The sequence below is a fragment of the Lethenteron reissneri genome, chromosome 3, assembly GCF_015708825.2.
Source record: "Lethenteron reissneri isolate LAM-NWPU_2019-01 chromosome 3, ASM1570882v1, whole genome shotgun sequence".
Taxonomy (NCBI): domain Eukaryota; kingdom Metazoa; phylum Chordata; class Hyperoartia; order Petromyzontiformes; family Petromyzontidae; genus Lethenteron; species Lethenteron reissneri.
This window is the reverse complement of record NC_083781.1, coordinates 1,826,666-1,848,488: the sequence shown is the minus strand read 5'-3', so window position 1 is coordinate 1,848,488 and position 21,823 is coordinate 1,826,666. Positions and strand designations below refer to the sequence as shown.

The window sequence follows — 21,823 nt, the reverse complement described above, 5'->3', positions numbered from 1 at the left end:
TACACCCACTGGGAGACACCGCTGGGGTCTCCCACTACACCCACTGGGAGACACCGCTGGGGTCTCCCACTACACCTACTGGGAGACACCGCTGGGGTCTCCACTACACCCACTGGGAGACACCGCTGGGTCCCCACTACACCCACTGGGAGACACCGCTGGGGTCTCCCACTACACCCACTGGGTGACACCGCTGGGGTCTCCACTACACCCACTGGGAGACACCGCTGGGTCTCCCACTACACCCACTGGGCTACACCGCTGGGGTCTCCCACTACACCCACTGGGAGACACCGCTGGGGTCTCTCACTACACCCACTGGGAGACACCGCTGGGGTCTCCACTACACCCACTGGGAGACACCGCTGGGGTCTCCCACGACGCCCACTGGGAGACACCGCTGGGGTCTCCACTACACCCACTGGGAGACACCGCTGGGGTCTCCACTACACCCACTGGGCTACACCGCTGGGGTCTCTCACTACACCCACTGGGAGACACCGCTGGGGTCTCCACTACACCCACTGGGAGACACCGCTGGGGTCTCCACTACACCCACTGGGCTACACCGCTGGGGTCTCTCACTACACCCACTGGGAGACACCGCTGGGGTCTCCACTACACCCACTGGGAGACACCGCTGGGGTCTCCACTACACCCACTGGGAGACACCGCTGGGGTCTCCCACGACACCCACTGGGAGACACCGCTGGGGTCTCCACTACACCCACTGGGAGACACCGCTGGGGTCTCCACTACACCCACTGGGAGACACCGCTGGGGTCTCCCACGACACCCACTGGGAGACACCGCTGGGGTCTCCCACTACACCCACTGGGAGACACCGCTGGGGTCTAACCCTAACCCTAGGGTTAGGGTTAGGGCTGCAGAGGTTGGTCGCTGGAGACACCAAACGAGGGATGGGTTGCAGGACAATATGTAAATTTTATATTTAAAAAATAAAGACTTATTGCGATTTCATAAATCGTGGAAAATTATAGTCGAGATTAAATCCAGCAGGAATGAATTCAAAATAAGTTACTTTTTTGACTGTGGTGGCTGTCTTAGGACAACTACAATGTTGCAGAATTGTGGATGCTGTTTAAAAATAACGAACTGCCCCCAATGCTTTCATAGCAGGCGGTGGAAGCGGAGCAAATCCATTCTGTAAAGTGGCAGACTCTACGAATCTCGTACAAATAACACAAACGCGAGGCTAGACGGGAGATCTTTGTCTTTGTACCAGAGGAGAGCTCCACTCCCACACGATTATCATCAGCAGGGCAATATCAGGTGGTGTGTGTGTGTAGGTGGTGAGTGTGTGGGTGGTGAGTGTGTAGGTGGTGAGTGTGTGGGTGGTGAGTGTGTGAGTGGTGAGTTAGTGGGTGGTGAGTGTGTGGGTGGTGAGTGTGTGGGTGGTGAGTGTGTGGGTGGTGAGTGTGGAGGTGGTGAGTGTGTGGGTGGTGAGTGTGTGGGTGGTGAGTGAGTGGGTGGTGCGTGCGTGGGTGGTGAGTGTGTGGGTGGTGAGTGTGTGGGTGGGGAGTGTGTGGGTGGTGAGTGTGTGGGTGAGTGAGTGTGTGGGTGGTGAGTGTGTGGGTGGTGAGTGTGTGGGTGGTGAGTGAGTGAGTGGTGAGTGTGTGGGTGGTGAGTGTGTGGGTGGTGAGTGTGTGGGTGAGTGAGTGTGTGGGTGGTGAGTGTGTAGGTGGCGAGTGTGTGTGTAGGTGGTGTGTAGGTGGTGAGTGTGTGGGTGGTGAGTGTGTGGGTGGTGAGTGTGTGGGTGGTGAGTGAGTGGGTGGTGAGTGCGTGGGTGGTGAGTGCGTGGGTGAGTGAGTGTGTGGGTGGTGAGTGTGTGGGTGGTGAGTGAGTGGGTGGGGAGTGTGTGGGTGGTGAGTGTGTGGGTGGTGAGTGTGTGGCTGAGTGAGTGTGTGGGTGGTGAGTGTGTAGGTGGCGAGTGTGTGTGTGGTGAGTGCACGGGTGGTGAGTGCGTGGGTGGTGAGTGCGTGAGTGGTGAGTGAGTGGGTGGTGAGTGTGTAGGTGGTGAGTGTGTAGGTGGTGACTGTGTAGGTGGTGAGTGCACGGGTGGTGAGTGCGTGGGTGGTGAGTGCGTGGGTGGTGAGTGCGTGAGTGGTGAGTGAGTGGGTGGTGAGTGTGTAGGTGGTGAGTGTGTAGGTGGTGAGTGAGTGGGTGGTGAGTGTGTGGGTGGTGAGTGGGTGGTGAGTGTGTGGGTGGGGAGTGTGTGGGTGGTCAGTGTGTAGGTGAGTGTGTGGGTGGTGAGTGTGTAGGTGGTGAGTGTGTGGGTGGTGAGTGTGTGGGTGGTGAGTGTGTGGGTGGTGAGTGTGTGGGTGGTGAGTGAGTGGGTGGTGAGTGAGTGTGTGGGTGGTGAGTGTGTAGGTGGTGAGTGTGTGGGTGGTGAGTGTGTGGGTGAGTAAGTGTGTGGGTGGTGAGTGTGTGGGTGGTGAGTGTGTAGGTGGTGAGTGTGTGGGTGGTGAGTGTGTGGGTGAGTGAGTGTGTGGCTGGTGAGTGTGTGGGTGGTGAGTGTGTGGGTGGTGAGTGTGTAGGTGGTGAGTGTGTGGGTGGTGAGTGTGTAGGTGGTGAGTGTGTGGGTGGTGAGTGTGTAGGTGGTGAGTGTGTGGTGGTGAGTGAGTTAGTGTGTAGGTGAGTGCGTGAGTGTGTAGGTGAGTGAGTGAGTGTGTAGGTGGTGAGTGCGTGAGTGTGTAGGTGGTGAGTGCGTGAGTGTGTAGGTGAGTGAGTGAGTGTGTAGGTGGTGAGTGCGTGAGTGTGTAGGTGAGTGAGTGAGTGTGTAGGTGGTGAGTGCGTGAGTGTGTAGGTGAGTGAGTGAGTCTGTAGGTGGTGAGTGCGTGAGTGTGTAGGTGAGTGAGTGAATGCTGTCTGTGAGCGCTCCCCCCCCGCCCCGCCCCCCGCCCCCAGGCGCTCTGCACGTGTCGCGGTTCACGGCGGTGGCGACGTCCGTGAACCCGGCAGTAGTCGTGGCGGTATCAGCGGCGGCTCACGACTCGCTCCCTCGCCTCCTCCGCCACCACCACAACCACCACCACACAGCACACCACCACAACCACACAGCACTCCACCACCACAACCACACAGCACACCACCACAACCACACAGCACCCCTCCAGCAGCAGCAGTCCCAGCTGGTGCGTCGCGATGCACGCCGCGCGCTTCCCCGAGTCGCTCTACACAGACGCGTGCGCGCAGCTTGAAGCGCCGCGCTTGGAAGGCGGCTGGGAGTTCTTCGTGGAGTCAGTCCGGCATCAAGATCCACCGCTTCTACAGAGAGGTGCGTGCCCCTGCCCCTACTACCGCCTCCGTCTCTCTCGTTCTCTGACGCCGCGTGCACGAGACGTGCACTCGGGTCCGGGTCCTCGCGTGCGTGACCTCCGCCTGGAGCGAGCGATGCTGTCCGACCGGCCCCACCGCTTCTCGCCTCTTGTCACTTAAACACCCAGTCGTCGGCTTGTGCGACCAATAGCATCCACAATACAGGTTTTGTTGGGGGGTGGGGGTTATATCGCGTAAATCAGGCTGTCGCCTGATGAAGCTAGTTGTAATTACTGGCGAAACGTCGTACTCAGATTGTAAATGTTGTGGCTTGGCTCTCCAACACACCGGTGGTGCTGTACTAGTTTACTACACTATACACTACATTACTATACACTACACTATACACTGTACTACTATACACTACACTACTATACATTACACTATACACTACACCACTATACACTACACTATACACCAGAGGTGGGACAAAGTCATTGTTATGCAAGTCCAAGTCGAGTCTGAAGTCATCAAATTCATGACTCGAGTCTGACTCGAGTCCAAGTCACATGACTCGAGTCCACACCTCAGAGGTGGGACAAAGTCATTGTTATGCAAGTCCAAGTCGAGTCTGAAGTCATCAAATTCATGACTCGAGTCTGACTCGAGTCCAAGTCACATGACTCGAGTCCACACCTCTGCTATACACTACACCACTATACACTACACTATACACTACTATACACTATACACTACTATACACTACACTATACACTACACTACATACTAGTGCTATACTAGTGACGAATTGGCCACGTTCTGTTTACGTGACAACCCTTACTAGTTGGCTGTGTCGGGTGGTGGCGGGTTTAACGACACATTTACGCGATCTAACCCACAAACCTGGATTATGGATCATAGCTGTCAACCCATCACGGTTTAACCCCGTATTCTTGTACAGGGAAGTTGAGTTTTCAGGTCCATAGGGTGTACATCCGTTTCAACACAGGAACAAAAATGTATTTGTGTTTCTCCCTTGTGATGGGTCTCTGTAGGATGAACGTTGAGATTTATCAGGGCACGGGGTGGCCAATAAGGTCTGAATTGGTCTGTGATAAGGTAGGGCGCTGATAAGGGGTTGACAGGTATGCAATCAACCACCAGAATGTTTAATACCGAAACAGGAAGACTCTCTTCTTCACAATTCTGGTTATCGCCTGATGAAGCGGGTTGCTGTAATCACCAGCGAAACGTCACCGTCCTGAAGTAGTAACTAATTGGGCGGTAAGACATCGTCGGTGACGAGGGCCGCCACACATTTGAATCCATTGGGGGGTTTTACAGCAGCACGATGATGATGATGATGGGGATGTGAGGCTGATTGGCTCACAAGTGACGACGTCACATTTATCGCTCCTCTATTGAAGATCAACACAGGAGGAGGATTTCTCCACAACTCTGTGGCTATGGCCTGATGATGCTGGTTGTAATTATCGGCCAAACGTCACCGTACTCGAATTGTAAATGTTGTGGGTTTACTCTCCAACGCACCGGTGTGCTGTTAAAGTAACGAATTGGCACGTTCTGTTTATGTGACACAAATTACTAAATGGCTGTGTTGGGTGGTGGCGGGTTTAACGACACATATTTACGCGATCTAACCCCCAAAAAACCTTTATTATGGATAATATTGCTCGCGAAAGCTTACTCCGTGTTAAACAGAATGTTCAACTCTATCCGTCTTGTTTTGCTGCCATTTCTTAATTTGAATGATTATTTTTTTCGACTTTGCGTGGTATTCGGAGTCTTCACTCGCCTGGTTCGTGGCTGTATGAGGGGGATTTGGGTCCCTCCTAACTGTAACGACTCAACGACAAATTATATGAAGAGCCACTTTCATTTGAAAGCTTCCACAATAAGGGACCCTCGGCTTCGTGCGTGTCTTCCAGCTTGTATCTTCCTCTGAACGTCCCCACTCCTCGTGCTCTACCCTTGTATATCCCTCAGCCACTTTCTCGAATGTTCCCTCACCCTATTTCCCTTAGCCAATCCCTGTCCTTCCCCTCTAACGGATCCCGACCTTCGCCGCTGGGTTTCCACTCTGTTTCTCGCCTATTCTCATTCAAAACTCTTCCTCCAATCACTTCAAAAGCCCTGCCTCCCGACCAATCCCTGTGGAGGCCTCTTTCCTCCAATCGGAGACCTCGGGCTATCTTTGAATAGCAGTTAGGCTGCACATTGCCCTGGGGTCATTTTCGGTCATTACATATATATGTCACGAGCTTTACTACCCGGCTTCGCACGAGACTTGGATTCTTGTCTTGGATTAACACACGGCCTACGCGGAGGGTGGGGAGGGGGATGCGTGACGTCAGCAGGCACACGGCGTGACGCTTCCGCATGCGGGTGACATCACAGATGTGACGTCACCGCTCATTTGCGTGCAAAATATATCCATTATTGCGCCCCCCCCCCCACCCCAAATAATAATAAAAAGTATATTTTTATACTTTTTTCATTGTGTACAGTCTGGAAGCTACCCACATGCCAAATTTCAAGTTTATTGCACGTCGGGAAGTATGCTAAACATTTCGAACAGACACACATATTCACAAATTTCCCTTTTATATATATATCGATTATTGTACAGTGTTACGGGAAATGCGATGAGCACGAATGACGCTGTATAAAATGAAGTATCAGTGGTGTAACCAGCAGCATGTGTTCAACTACGGAGCTGTGGTGGCTGCATTTTGCGAAGACGAAGGTGCCCCTGCAGCGTTAAATGTTCGAGACCGTGAGCGTAGTAACGAGGACGCGATGAGGGCAAGAGGAGCCGAGATGTAGAATAACCTCGGTGCGACCGTGAGAGTCAACTCAAATACTGGGGGCCCCACCTGAACGATTACCGCAACCCCTAGAGCTGATAAATGTCGTCACTACGCTACTGGAAAGTATTATTATCAATTGTCTAAAGAGTAATACAATACTCATATAATTATAATCATGGTGACGTGCAAGGCGCTGCATAGTGTTCGCTCGCTCTCGTAGAGGACGATTCAGAGACGCCAGGAGGAGGAACCAGAGACGTGAGGAAAGGCGGCAGCAGCAGCAGCAGCAGCCACGCACTGAGCTGGCGACACCAACGATTTCCCAAGCTCTGCGGTCCCCTACGTATGTTATGGTGTTATCGGCAACATTAAGAGAACACCTACGCGTGCGAGGGGGAAACCCTCTATCCCCATACAGACGAAGCAGGTGGAGTCCTCACATTTTGCCGTTACCGCCTTCTGGCGAGCCAGGACACACCGCTCCTCCTCGACACCCATGGGAAGGGAGTTTCACACAACATCTGTGCGGTGGTGACCCACCAACCCTAGCTGCTGCCTCCACAGCGGCCGGTTACGGGCAGCCATGAGCAGCAGCGTAGCCACCGCCGGCCGGCTGTACGGCGCTGTGGCAAGTCGTCAGTCGACTTTCTCAACAGATAAATTTAACACGTAGGCTTTCGCGACCAATATTATTCATAATATAGGTTTTTGGGTTGGATCGTGTTATTTCTAAATGTGTCGTAACCCTTCATCACCCGACACGGCCAAACAGTAAAAAATGTGTCACTTTTTCAAAGGACAAAATAATTCACTTCTTTAGCCCATCGGTGTGCTGTAGAAAGAATCAACAGCATGTTTTAATTTGAGTACGACGTTTCGCTGATAATTACAATCAGCTTAATTCTTGCCCGATGAAGCTGATTGTAATTATCAGCGAAACGTCGTACTCAAATTTTAAAATGCTGTTGATCCTCTCTTCAGCACACCGGTGGGCTAAAGAAGTGAATTATTTTGTCCTTTGAAAAAGTGACACATTTTTTACTGTTTGGCCGTGTCGGGTGGTGGAGGGTTACGACACATTTATAAATAACGCGATCTGACCCAAAAACCTATATTATGGATAGACTGGTCCCCGCCGTAGAAACTCGGCCATGAAAGCGCGAGCTGGTAATGGTGGTGCCGCACGAGGTGCCGCGTCGAGCACACCACAAGACAATGGCCGAGCAAGCGTCGTAACCAATCGCAGTTTGTTCGGCTCCTGGCTCGATGGTGACATTGGCGCCGTGTGAAATGTGAATCCCCACCCATCTACAGCCAACGTGGGGAAGGGGGGGGGGTGTCAGCAAGCCACGAGGAGACGTTGCATCGCGTCCTTTAAACGGCCACGGGGCTCCGTCGGCCGGGGGTGAAGGAAGGCGTGGAGGTGGGATAGTTGTGGAGAACGAGGATGGAGGCGGCGTGCGGTGGCGCAGAAGCGGACGCCGCTTGGACAATGCCGCGTCGATGCTGCCGTCACCACACAACGACCGCCACCGCCGCCGCCACCCAGCGTACAATGAAAGGGCCCGAGTCACAAACAGCGCTTCGCTCAGCAATTCCAATTGCTCTGACCGGGATCAACAAGCGCTGACGCACGCCCGTAGTGGGATGAGGCGGTGAAGCGAGGTGAACGATCCCCGTCGAGCCATGTGATCAAGCGCGCACACACGCACATGCACACACACACGCACACACACACACGCACACACACACGCACGCACACACACACACGCACACACACACACGCACACACACACGCACACACACACGCACGCACACACACGCACACACACACGCACACACACACGCACACACCCACGCACACACACACACACGCACACACACGCACACACACACACGCACACACACACACGCACACACACACACGCACACACGCACACACACACGCACACACACACGCACACACACGCACACACACACGCACACACACACGCACACACGCACACACACGCGCACAAAGACAAAGATCCCCCTTATAGCCTTAACAGAGTGTTTGGGAAAGTGCTGTTAGCGAGCACCTATGAAAGCCGGCACGTCACACGAGGGTTGCCAGCACCATGCCTGGCCGCCTTTGTTTTCCGAGTGGTAACGTTTGCACACCGTACCAGGTACTCATTTGAGGCTGAGTTTGTCTCGGTACATGTTCGTCTTGTTGATTAGCACGGTTGGCCACGAAAGACGGTCGACGTACGTGCACGCAAAGTGCAACTCCACATCTGCCCTTTGGTCAACCCCGTGGCCGTGAGCTTCTTTGAAGGGGCGCGCCACACAAACACTCTGTGAGGATGAGGGTGGAGGGGCGGGTGAGGCACGACACGGCCAACGGTAGACGAACCCTAACCGAGACGCCGAGCGCTGAGCGGCGGTGCGATCCGCCGGCGTCTGTCGCAGGCACCGCCGCCGCCGCCCCGCTGTGGACACGAGCCAATGCCGCGGTGCCAACCGCTACCTCGAATTTCCGCACCAGCGGCATTACCGGGCAGCGTGAACTTTCGAGTGTGTGGCAACGGAGCCCCGGCTCCGTGTCGGATGACCCGCGGTGGTCTCATTCCCTGGCGGGGATTATTGTGGCATCCCCGCCCCGTGCCCAACTTGCGATGGAGCAATTTGAATTCATTATGAAGAAATCTTGGGACATGAATACGGCGCCATGAATACTTAATAAAGTTCAAACGGGGCGGTCGGTGTTGGATGTTTTCGCCTCCCGCGCGCGTTTCCGTGTGGCGCGGCGGTTAGGGGGGCTGCGAGCCCGGCGACCCGAGTTCGATTCTCGCTCTCGACGAACAATGGTGGCGAATGTTGATATTTGAACCGGTTTGCGACCTTGGCCCCAGGTCGCCTCAACTCGTTAAATGAGTACCTACGGTAGGCGGTGTGTGAACATCGGCAGTGGGGAGTACAAAGGCGTGGTGCTGGCCACCCGACCACCCGGTGTGCGGCAGTGGCCTCCGTAGGTGCCGCTGCTCGCGAACGGCACTTGCCCCGACAGCCTTTCACGGGGGACCTTCTTTGGCTTTGCGTGGCAGCACTCGGGGCTCTACGAGTACAAGGTGTTTGGCGATCTCCCGGACGCCGGGCCGCAGCTCTATGCCGACGTCTACATGGACCTGCAGTACCGCAGGACCTGGGACAGTTACGTCAAAGGTGCGTGGGCCCTCGCCTTCACCGTTGGTCATCAGCACGCCTCGGGGTCAGGGCGGGGGGGGCCCACGGTGGCTGCGACCGCGGGAAAAGTTGAAACCGATTCCAATGGCAAGTGACGGCGAAAGCCTCAAGGGTGATTCACCGCCCCTCCGTGCGCTCGCGAGAGTTGCTCAGCCGCACATCCCAGGCCTGGTCGAATGTGCGGGTGTCCGGGTTAAAAAAAAAAAAACTTGATGACCCACACACACCTGTTCGTCGTCGTGTATGTATGTATGTTGAACTTCTTTCGCACCGTACGCAGCCAATCGTGCTAAAAATAAGTAAATAAATATAAAAAAACTATTTAAACTACAAACTTTTTATTTTACCAGGAAAGGCCCTCTGAGCTATACACAGGGCCGGATTAAGATTGTGTAGGCCCCTGGGCTACAGGTACTGTGAGGCCCCCAGTAATATTTTCATATGGAAAACAAGGTTAAAGAAAAATAAAATTTATTTTTACAAGGCTAACAACAAATTAAATTCAGCATTCACAAATTAAATAACTTTTCACTTCATCTCTGGAGGCCCTCCAGCTCTGGACTGCAGCCCCTAAAGCCCCGTGCCTTAATCCAGCCCTGGCTATAGCTCAACGAAGTGGCTTATCACCACGTGGAAATGCATAGCAGCCAAATACTCTCAACGCGTCACGTGGATTCTAAACGTGGAGGGAAATACCGGAGGACCCGGAGAAAAATCCACTTGACCACCACGGGGAGAAAGAGAGAATGACGTAGACTCCAAATGTACAACAGGCATTGTCAGGGTTCGGGATTGAACCCACGGCCTCCTGTATACCAGGCGAGGGAGTTAACATCTCCTAGCCACCGAGGAGACAATCTCAACCACTCTCACCCACGGCTGGGCAGTCCGGCGGGCGGGCAAATGGATGGGCCATCGATTGGACTGGACCTCGACTAGGTCATCCAACCGGGGGCTAACCGGGCTCCAACCGGCTTGGCTTCCGGGGTCTGACGAGATCAGGCACGTTCAGGGTTGAACTTTTGTCAAGGGCCCTGATATTGATGCGTGATACGATCCGATCCGCCAGGTCCACCCTGGGTTGACCGGAACACGGCCGGGCGTGCGTCGCCACCGTGCCGGGTGTGGCCGGACGGTGCCGACGGGCCCCGTGGTCGTCGTTGTCGTCGTTGTTGCGAGCGTGCGTGCGTCTGTTGTGCGCGTGGACGTGTCGCGCGTGCGCGTGCCCTGCGTGCGACAGAGCTGTACGAGAGAGACCACGCCGGGGAGAAGGTCGTCTACTGGGAGGTCAAGTATCCCTTCCCGCTCTCAAACAGAGACGTATCCTCCCTCGAACCGCATCACGGCCGCTCCCCCCCCCCCGCACCACCCCGCACCCGCGGTTATTGCTGCCACGTCGATGGCATCTCCTCCGCCGTCTGCTGCTTTGGCCTTTGCCTCGGTGTCTTTTTGCCTTAAAGCGAGATGGCCAAGATGCACACCATCGTAGAGGTTTCTTTTGTTGGGGGCGGGTTCGGTCGCGTGAATACAAACGTGTCGTTAAACCCGCCACCAACAGACACGGCCAATTAGTAAGGGTTGTCAACGATAACAAAACGTGCCAATTAGTCACTACCTCAGCACACCGCTTGTGTGTTGGAGAGTAAACCCACGACATTTACAATTCGAGTACCGTGACGTTTCGCTGGTAATTACAACAACCAGCATCATCAGGCGGCAGCCAGAGTTGTGGTCTTAATGGAGTGATAAATGTGATGTCGTCACTTGTGAGCCAATCAGCTGTGACGACCAGAAGAGGGGTGAATGTATTCGTATGAATTACAATGGATATCTACTCTTGCTTGGGTTAGTTCACAATTAATGAACAGGCATAATGTATGTACATTATGTGTGTACATTACGCATGCACATTCTGACATTTACTGAACGAGTAACTAATTGGCGCGTTTTGTTTACGTGACAAACATTACTAATTGGTTGTGTCGGGTGGTGGCGGATTCAAGGACACGTTTTACATTTCCGCGATTTAACCCAAAAAAACTCTATTATTGACAATATTGGTCGCGAAAGCCAACTGCTACTACGTGTTAAAGCAAGATGCACACCTTGACAGAAATCGGAAAAACACACATATCCCCCCCCCCCCCCCCCGGTGCCAAGTGGCTGCAATGTGAGTCATGGAAACCTCGAGATATTTTGGCAAAATTCAAACGAAAAGGTAAATGTGCGGACCGCAGCGAGGCCGGCTTGGAGTATGGTTAATTTGGTGTACGGCACTACCACCACGGTACAAGGCATGGCCTGTCCATATTAAGCCTGTATTATCAGACCCTGTATCCACGTTAATCCTGTATTATAGCTCCCTATATCCTTTTCAGCCTATGAAGACAAAGCAAGTGAAAGTAAGCACAGGAAGGGGAGAGCACAGGAAAGGGAACATTGGACACAGCATCAGGGTCAGGGTTCAGTGTCTGTCAGAGCCGCCTAAGCGACCCGGTGCCCGATTTTCCCCGTGAGGAGCATCGCGTTCCAGCGCTTAAATCTTCCTTGACTCCGGCATTGATCCCAGAGTCCCTATCCCCCCCCACCACTGGCTGTCCGCTGCCGCCGTGCCGTGATCACAGTCATCGCTCACGCTTGGCCCATGTCAAACACTCGCAGCGAAACCATCTCCACCGAGCCCCGTGCCGATTCTCACGTTGACGACAATTGCAATAAAACATGGCCCATTTCTTTCGAGGCATTTTTTCCCCATCTCCATCTCCCTCCCTCCTTTCCCCGCGCACCTCCCATTGGCGCGGATGGCTACGTGCGGGGCGAAAGAAGTTCAACGTGCATACAGTACATGCATTGAGTGTGATGGCAGCAGCAATGCGATGCTACTGGCCGCGACGAGAGGGCTTGGGCAGAGCGAGAGAGTTCAGAGTCCGCGCCATTGTGCTCTCCCTCCTCTGTTGTAGGAGCACAGACTTGTACAGTGGTGTACTGCACGGTCCATAGCAATCATTTACAGCCCATAACACGGCTTCAAACCCATGCCGAGAGAGCTTCACCGCGGACGCCTATGGGAAGCGAGAGTCCCGTTGGGAACGCGACGGGGTAAATGCTGCCGCAGCTGCGGCTGCCGTGTGCCGGCGAAGGTGGATGTGCCGGCGGGACGCCCAGCCCGTGAGTTTCCGTGACGGCGCGAGCGCAGTACGTGTACACGCGCGAGCGGCGAGAGATCGAGGTGGGCGGCCAAACCGTGTGGGTCGTCGTCGCCAAGAGCGCCGACGTGCCGGGCATCGTGGAGAAGGCCGGAGTGGTGCGCGTCGCCGACTACCTGCAGAGCCTGGCGCTCACCAGCAACGGCAAGCACGGCACCAAGGGTACGGCCTGCTGCACCCACGGCCCGCTGCACCCACGGCCCGCTGCACCCACGGCCCGCTGCACCCACGGCCTGCTGCACCCACGGTGGAGATTACACTCTCCCGTGGTTAAATTTCGATTTAAAGCTTTCGCAACTGCAGGTATTCATATTCTTGGTTCATTTGGTAAAGTCACGTAGAAGGGAAATAATAACAAAAATTAAAATAAAATATTATAAAATAAAACATGATAAAATATTATGTTTAATAAAACATGTTTTATTTTAAAAGAATAAAATATTATTTTATTATTTCCTTTCTACGTGACTTTACCGAAAGAACCAAGAATATTCTCCCGTGGTCGTGTCGGTTTTCGCGGTTGTGCTGCTGATGCTGCATGGCTCTCTGAGGCGTCGACGTGCCGTGCCGCGTGCTGTTTGGTGCGACGTCCGACGTTTCACTCCACGTGCTGGGGAAGCGATGGATTGTGGGGTTGCCGAGACGACGTGGGTAAACTCGGGGTAGGGCGTTCTACTCCCTTGCCTCGTCCGTGGGTGTATAAGCACGGGCAGCATCGAGCAGTGGAGGCTGAAAGGTAATATCGAGCTTACAACATTTTAGAGGTTTAGTGTTGGGATAAAGATTCACTTCTATCACAATTTGATCATGGTCTTTTCTCCGAGGAATTATTCAACCAATATAATTTCTCTTAATTTTTTTATTCCCATAGTGATATCTAAACTAAACACTATAAAAAAAAATTACCAGGCCCACTGAGCTGTATAGCTCTTTTTTCAGAAACGAACTGGCCACAATGATAGCTCAACGAGGTGGCTTGTCATGTGGAAACTTGTATCAGCCCAATAATCAGCAGCAAAATAATCTAAATGCACGTTCATTCTAAATATTGAGGGAAAAACCAGAAAAAATGCACGTGATCACGGGGAGAGGGAGACGCAATTCCAAATATACAGCTGGCATCAGCGTCGCGATCGAATCCACGACTTCCTGTACACCAGGCAAGGTAGTTAACATCTCACTACTGGAACCGGCACGGCTCTGCGTTGGTCCGATCGCCGCCGCCGCCGATGCAGTCGAGACTTTGCCAGCGTCACGGCGGCGGCGCGGTAACGCGAGCCGTCCACACGGTGCGGGGAGAACGCGACGCTGCCAACACGACGCTGCCAACGCGTGGATTCATCCTCTCCTTTGTTTGCTTCGTCTCGATGCCCCCGGCGCGTCCGACACTGCCCCCCCTCCCTCCCGCGTTCTCCTGCGTTCTGCTCCCTGCTGCCCTTTCGCACAATTCCCTTTGCCCGTTGCCCCTCTTGACGAACTAACCACTTCTCCGGCTACAAAGTATGAAAAGCAACAATGGGTTTTACCCTTTCTGGCAATAAAACAGGTGTTAAGATGTTCAAACACCAAATAGAAACCTTTTTGCAAGGAATCAAGTCTGCATTAACCACACGCACTTGTGGTGGACATGTAAACAAACATGCTCTGATAACACTGGTCTACAGCCAAAATGCTTCCGAAATAAACGTAGTCCAACTTGACTAGTTCTAGGTCATTGAGAATTAAAACAATGCTTAAAATTGTTTATTGGCTCTCGTTTTCAAGCTATGCTACTGGGGCAGTCTCTACGACCCTTCACTTGGGAATGGCGGAGGATCAGTGAGTTGTAAAGGGAAGGGATCTCAATTTAAACCAGAAATGACTAAATACATCTTTGACTGGATCTATAAATAAATCTACGACTGGCTTTGGACAGTACGATTCAGGCACACATAGAGGGTCATACATGGGAATCGCCACCGGTATAGACACGACGCGACGTACATTGACCGTTACCAACAGGACTGCACTTGTCACGTCGGCTCTTCCATCGCTGCTGTACCTCTCTCACTGCCCGTGCCGTGTTTATGTATTTTTGTGTTACTTCCGCTACAACCCAACGCGGGCCCGCTGCAGAGCGCCCAGCGCAGAGAGGAGGGGGCAACAGAAATTCTGCGAGCAGCAGCCCGAGTTGGGTGCACGGCAGGGCATAGTGAAGGCCGGTGGGGGGGGGGGGGTAGAATTGGGCTCAGTGCCCCAACCAAGGGGGGTACCACGAGCGGCGGACACGAACGTTGAGGGGGGGGGGGGGTGTCCCGAGTCTTAAAAAAAATATGTTTTCGTTGCTCTCAGCGTGATTTCTACTTCCATTCATTTCTCTCGCTGCATCCCCCAACGCCTCCCTATCCCATTCTTGACTCGCTCTCTTCCAGTCGCCCTCTTCTTTTATATTTTCTCCTCTGCCACAACTGCAATTTTGTCAGCACGGATAACAAAAATAACTCTTGCGTCTCGTGTGTCCGTGCGTGCGTGCGGGTGCAGTGTTCATGCACTACTACGTCTCGTGTGTCTGTGTGTCCGTGCGTGCGTGTGGGTGCAGTGTTCATGCACTACTACGACAACCCTGGAGGCATGATCCCCAGCTGGCTCATCAACTGGGCCGCCAAGGTGAGTGCTCTCGTGCTGGGGCCACGCGGGGCCAGCGGCAACCCCTCCACGTGACCGCGAGTCATAGACGTGCCCTGCGTCTGCATCACGGCTGGCTTGCGAAAGGCAGAATTTGTGCAGTGTGAAAGTGTTTTTTTGGGTTAGATCATGCAAGTATAAATGTGTCATTAAACCCTCCACCTCCACACAGGGCCAATTAGTTTATCACTTAAAGAAAACGTGGCAATTAGTTACTACTGTGAGTAACTAATTTGAATGTTTTGTTTACGTCACAAACATGACTACGGTAATTGCCTGGATCTGGTGGTGGCGGCTTTAACGACAGATTTATATTTACGTGCTCTAACCCAAAACTCCTTTATTATGGATATTGGTCACGGAAACCGGCGTGTTAAACTTTCTGCAAGTGTGTTGAAATGTGGACGGTGCCAAGAGAATTATTTCCCACCCACCGCCGCCTCCACCCCCCACCTTTCTCCTCGTGTGGATGACTGGATCGAGACGGGAGGACGTCGCAAGTTCTATCAATCTCGGTCAAAAAAAAATTCTGCGGCTGGAATGGAAGCAAGAGAATTGAAGCTCCCAGTGCCCAATGTTTTGCGTGGCACAATCAGAATGCATTTTGGACTTGTCAACGGCAATTGGTGGAGGGGGGCGTCGCAGCGGTTAGCGCGGTGCCACACGAAGCTGGAGGGGCAGAGTTCAGTTCCCAGCCACGGCTACCTTCGGTGGCAGAGTGGGTTGCTGAACCAGTCTTGCCCCACCCCACCCTCCTCACCCAGCCCTTCACCGAACCCACACGCTGACCAGCGTGGTGAAGTCCGGTCATTCAGTGTCATTTATTTGGTATAGCCCTGTGAGCCATTCGGCCCTTGAATCGGGTGCAACCGCAACAAACAAAAAACAAAAACATGAACAAGAAAACATCTTAAAGTGAATATGTCACTATGTGCAAACAGAAAATCTAAGAAAAGGCAGCAAAATATTGCAGAAAAAGCACCGTACACCAACGCCCGTGACCGACACGGCATAGAGAGGCCTTCATCCAGCAGTGGATCGACGAAGCGTTTGCCGGTTACTCACCAAATGTAACAATAATGCCTCGTCCATTGAATAATTTGTTCGATTGTCCAGCCGGTCTGTAAATCCACTGTTGGACGAGATCCTCCCGGCAGTGTGTCGGTCATGGGGGGAGGGGGGGGGACTATTTTGCCATACTTCACCAAAGCCAGTTCAGTTCGGGTCGGTGGAGGCGGGCGGCAGAGAGGCACCGGTACAACAAATCATTTTACCGCAATGCTCCCCCCCATCTGGCGCTGCACGTGGGATGTTTCGTCAAAAAATTCCTTCATCCGCGAGAATCCCGAGCGACGTCGTCGTCGTCCCCCCGGACCCCCCCCGCACCCCCCTGCGTGCTCGCACTCTCCCGGCACGCCTTCCAGCGAGAGAAAAAAAAACGGAGCCGTCGGAACTCCCACGGAATTTTTGGCCAGAATCGCCGAGTGTACAACGTTGCCCACCCCCCCTTCTTTTTTTTGTGTCAGCGCGGAAAAAAAAAAACCCTCCGGCGACCCGCTCGTCATTCATCACGGGGGGCGGAAGGGGGGGGTCGCCGGACAAATAACACGGCGGCGGAGACGATAAGTACGGAAAGAAGCACATTTGGCGCCACTTGAAAGCGAAAGGCACCTCGCCCCTTCGAACGGCTAAATCACCCCAGCCCATCTCGCAAGCAGGGCTTTTTTCCTGTTAACAAAAGAGAATGCTTAGAATATTAAATATTTTTTCCAGTAAACACCCATCCATCAATCCTCCGCCCGCCCGCCCTGCCAACGACGCAGGCGTGCTCTCGCGTTCATCTCCCTCAAGTCCCGATAACAAACCGCACCCCGACGTCGTGCGGAGATAAAGTATATCTGCAGGAGATGGAATCGTCATCATCATAGTCAGTCCACTGCTGGATGAAGGCCTCCCCAAGCCGCCGCCGCCTCCTCTCACGATCGTGCGATGTAATTCATAATCCACCCCGGTATCCGCACCCGAGCCGATTCCATCGCTCCATCTCCCTTGGCGGCCTCGTTCTCGGGCGCATTCCATCCTTTCCCTCCTTTGACTGCCACTCCGTCGTTACCCTTGACCGCCGTCCCTCCGAGCGATGTGTGTCCTGTCCCACATTGAACTTTACTTTCCTTAACCGTTCGAACGGTGTGTTGATTAACCTTACGTGATGGTCTCCAGCACATGATGCAATAATCCACGTAGCGCACCCACGTACCATCTCGCCGGTGGCCCTGGATGGTGCACTGTCCCTCGTGAGTAATTTATTCACAATTGGTTCAAATTTTATGTAACTACCGTAATCCAGGGGGCCAGCAGCAAAACGAACGTGGGGGCCAAAGCTACGAGTTTGGGGCCTCCTTGACAAACAACCATGAGACATGTTTTCAGCAAGTGTCAAAGAACAACAACACTAAGCACGGAGCGCCCCCACAGCGTTCAGTGTCCGAGACCGTGAGCGTCACGATGATGTGATTAGGCAAGGGGAGCCGCAATATCTGCGAAAGAAGTTCAACAAACATAGATAGGTGCGACCGTGCGAGACAAATCAAAGATCGGGGCCCCCATCTTGACCGATTGCCGCGCCCCCCCCCCCCAAGCTGATGGTGTCGTCACTAGGCCTTCGAAGGCGGTTGTCACCCTTTGATTCAAAGTCGAAGTGAAGGGCCCCGTGGCCTCGTCGCTTGAGTGCGCTATCCAACATAGCGTCGCAAGAGGCCGCTCGGGGCGGGCAGTTGCTGTGGTCAGCCCTGCCAAGCAGAAGCCTTCAGCGAGTGCCGCAGTAATCCTGGCTTCGGTCACGTGCATCCTCACATTGTTGTCAAACCCAAGAAACATGAGTCTAATTGCCTTTTAAGATATCCCGAGACCAAGAATTGTAATAGGTGACAAAGCCTTTGCTGTTGCAGCACCAACATTTTGGAACTATCTTGTGTCCTCCCTTAACGTAGTGAATCTTTCTTTAAAAAAAAACATTCTGAAGAAGAAGATTCATGTTGATTTCCAGTCACATTTGCAGATGTGATTTGTATATTGGATCATGACCTGTGTATCGATAGTTCAATGTTAATGTGCCATTTCATTGAGGGATCGTATTATCTTCGTGTGGCCTGGGACTGTTTTATTGTTGATTTGCTGCCTTGCCCAATCTTGATAAATCGGACTTATATATATATGACATTTTTTATGAAGGAAATTTTTGTTATTGGTAATATTTTAGTTGCGTCATTGACAAAGTGAAATTGTGTAAATATTTTTTTTACATCGTTTTCCATTATACTGCGTTGCCAGTGGTCCACATAATAGGTGTGTAGAGGAGTAGTGTGAGCAACCATGAGAGCGCGTACACAGGGAGGTGCGAGCGAGTTGACAGTGGAGGGTGACGTCACGTCACAGGTGCTGTAAGGGGGCACCTTCGGGAACAAAGGTGGGGCCGAGTTAGGGGGAGGTGCTGCCTAAAGGGTACTTAAGGGGGACTCCGTAACGAAGGCCGGGTCGTTGTGGGAGCCCGGAGTAAGGATCAGCTGCAGGAGGTCTCTCCCCCGCTCGTAGCCGGACGGTGTTGGCTGAACCCCCGTCCGGGGCAGACGAGTGCGAGAGCCAAAGTGGATAGCCGAGAGCGGGGCTCCAAGTATTCAGTGAGGGTCGGCTGAGAGAGAGAGAGTGGTTTCTTCTCTCCTCGTTGCCGGGCGGTGTTGGATGAGCCCCTGCCCCGGCCCGAGTGAGAGAGCCCAAGGGATAGGCGAGGGTAGGACGGCATAGAGTTCGGGGGTCCAGGGTAGGGACCAAGAATAGAGAGCACCTACCGCTGGTGTGAGCTTGAGTGCTGGACGTGATAGTGCTAATAAACTTAAATCGCCCTTATAGTAAACTCCGTCTCCACGTGGTTCTACTACACAACACGTGCATTACGGAGAGCACGTGCAAGGTGAAGATTCGTAAGAATGATTAGAGAAAGGCGAGGTAGATGGTTTTGGATATGTTAAAACAAGAGACTGAAAATTAATGTGTTTATTTTGGGAAAATTATAGGTACAATAAGCCGTGGAAGACAGAAATGTAGTTACACCATAAGGAATTTGAATAGCTGGATGCAACTGGGAGAATATAGTGCAAAGTTCTTGAGTAAATATGGAGAGAGCTGAATGGAAGGAAGGCCATGATCTCTGGCGTATTAGACATGGCACATAGAGAGATATAGACTAATATTGCCCATAGACTTACATTGTCCATAGATTCTAGATTTGATTCTAGATTTGAAGTTTTCGTGACTGCAAGGATTCATACTCTTTGGTTTTTTCGGTAAAGTCACGTAGGTAAAAAATTTAGATAAATGAAAATTTAATTAAATGCGGACTGCGATGGAATCACCCATAAAAAAAGTATTGTCCATAGACTAAAGTTGCCCATAGACTTACATTACCTAAAGACTGACATGGCCCATAGACTTACATTGCCGAGAATGTAACAAGTCGTTGAGTAAATATCATGGGAGGAGGGAAGTGGTGCACGAGCACAGATAACGACAAGAACTCCGCGCATTCGTCACTTAACAAAACGTCGCCCCCGTTCCCTTCCAGTCCGGCGTGCCGGCGTTCCTGACGGACATGCAGAAGGCCTGCCGGGGCTACAGGGACTACTGCCAGAAGGCGGGGAAGCCGCTCTGACCTGGCCCGGTGCGCCATTTCTCCACCGGCTCTGCGAGAGCTCTCTGCGTCTCCCGTTTACCGCGGAAGACGAATCCCGGGGGCGGCTTTGTGTGTGCGTGCACGACGCGTGTAGATTTGAGTTCTTTTTTAATTAGTGCACGTTTTTTTTTCAAACGGCGGCTGAAGTGTTCCTGTCCCGATAAACGTGCGTGTGCGTGTTACTGCTCCTCCGGCAGGCAAGGCTGCGTTGGCTGGGCCATGTAGCCTGCATGCCCAGCCACCGCATGCCTAAACAACTTTTGTTCGGCCGGATCGAGGGGGTTAACTGAGCGCGGCACGAGCTAGAGAAGAGATGGAGTGATGTGGTACAGGAGGACGTGGAGCTGAGTGGACTTGCCGATGACTGGTACCAGCGGTGTCAAGATCGTTCTCTGTGGAAGAGGCTCGTGAAGGATGCTACTGGGCAGTTGGAGGCAGTCGCCCTCCAACAACAACGGAGGGCGGAGGAGCGACGCTCACAACAACGAGCGGAGCACCGGGTGGCTAAAGCACAGCAAGTTGGCACAGTAGGGGGCACGGGTGGTGCATCAGCCAGTCATCTCAGTCATCTCAGTCAGTCGACCTGTGGCATCTGGGTCTGCCCCGTGACCTGCCAGCGGGCGTTCGACACTTCACGTGGCCTCAAGGTGCACATAGCCTGGCACAAGCGTCGTGGTGATTTCACCGCCACTTAGTGGCGAATGGCGGTTGTTGTTGTTACGGCTCTCTTGTTCGCGATCCGCTGGCTCGCGAAGCTTCAATGAAGGCAACCGAACGAGGCGCGCTGTGGTTCCTATGAGGGCGGACTGCGACGGAATCGCCCATCTTGCTGATATTAGCCATCCAAATGAAGGTGGGGGGGGGGGGGGGGTAGGCGTGTCACATCATCACTCGATCGACGGATCAATTTGGCAATGAATCGACACGGCGATTAACCCGCAAGTTACGATGACACCCGGTATTATTGATGTTTGTGAATTACGGATCGACTGAGCGGAATCGATACAATTAATCTCGATTAACGATCCACAATACCATATATGGGCAAATCTCTGATCGGTGATTTCATCGGGTGCACAATTGTACCGCTCTATTACAGCGCCCAGGTCTCGAGGCCGGCGTACGAATCAGGAGCGCCGTTGGGCAAGTGGCGCGGCGTGTCGCATTGTGTCGTCATCGCGTTGCAGGATGACGTCGACGTTGTTGCGAGATGACGTCACTTAAATCTGAACGTGGCCCATCGATCTCGTGCAAGGAGCCGTGCCGTCGTGATTCTTTGAGAATCCTGACCGATGGGATTCTCCCCGGCCGGTATCGGCGGCAAGATAACCGCAGCTCGATATACGAGTGTGGCCACATCGGCCGATGCAGAACGCCGCGACACCGCGGACAGAATGTCGCAAACACTTCAGATTGGATCGGCTTGAATGCTCAAAGAAAAAAAACACAACCGCGTTGCACGTTGAAAACAAGACGCGAATTGCTTTCGAATAAAAATGCAGTGTCTTTTTTTCCCCGGGTGTACATTGACATAAATGTGACACCACAAGTCGAGACAATGGCAATAAAGGTGTCTTGCGCCGTGGCACGCGTAAATACACGTCTGCATCTGTGCGCGCAAGGTCACGGCGCGTATACAACATTTGGGAAGTGGTTTATGAATGTGGGGATATACACCCATTGTATCCCACGATAATTCACGTCTGTAAATGACGAGGAAATCCATCGCATCTGAACAAAAATACTGCGGGCCGGAAAATATAGCAAACAGCACACAACGAGCAGCATCGCACGAGTTCAAAAACACTCATCCTTGTCCAGACCACCAGCTCAAACCATGACCGTACTGATGATGCCATAATGAGGGTGACACCGGTCTATTGTTGCGTCTT

The 21,823-nt window shown here is 52.9% G+C and overlaps 1 protein-coding gene across 1 annotated transcript; it reads left to right on the top strand.

Moving 5' to 3' along the window:
* The first annotated feature begins 3,021 nt into the window (after positions 1-3,021).
* On the top strand, positions 3,022-21,516 carry LOC133345020 (phosphatidylcholine transfer protein-like). The gene is given in 7 exon segments (XM_061555386.1): positions 3,022-3,264; positions 3,266-3,298; positions 9,197-9,314; positions 10,576-10,655; positions 12,532-12,703; positions 15,120-15,187; positions 19,824-21,516. Coding segments are annotated over 7 exon segments (657 nt in total). The 5' UTR covers positions 3,022-3,165; the 3' UTR covers positions 19,911-21,516.
* The last annotated feature ends 307 nt before the right edge of the window (positions 21,517-21,823 follow it).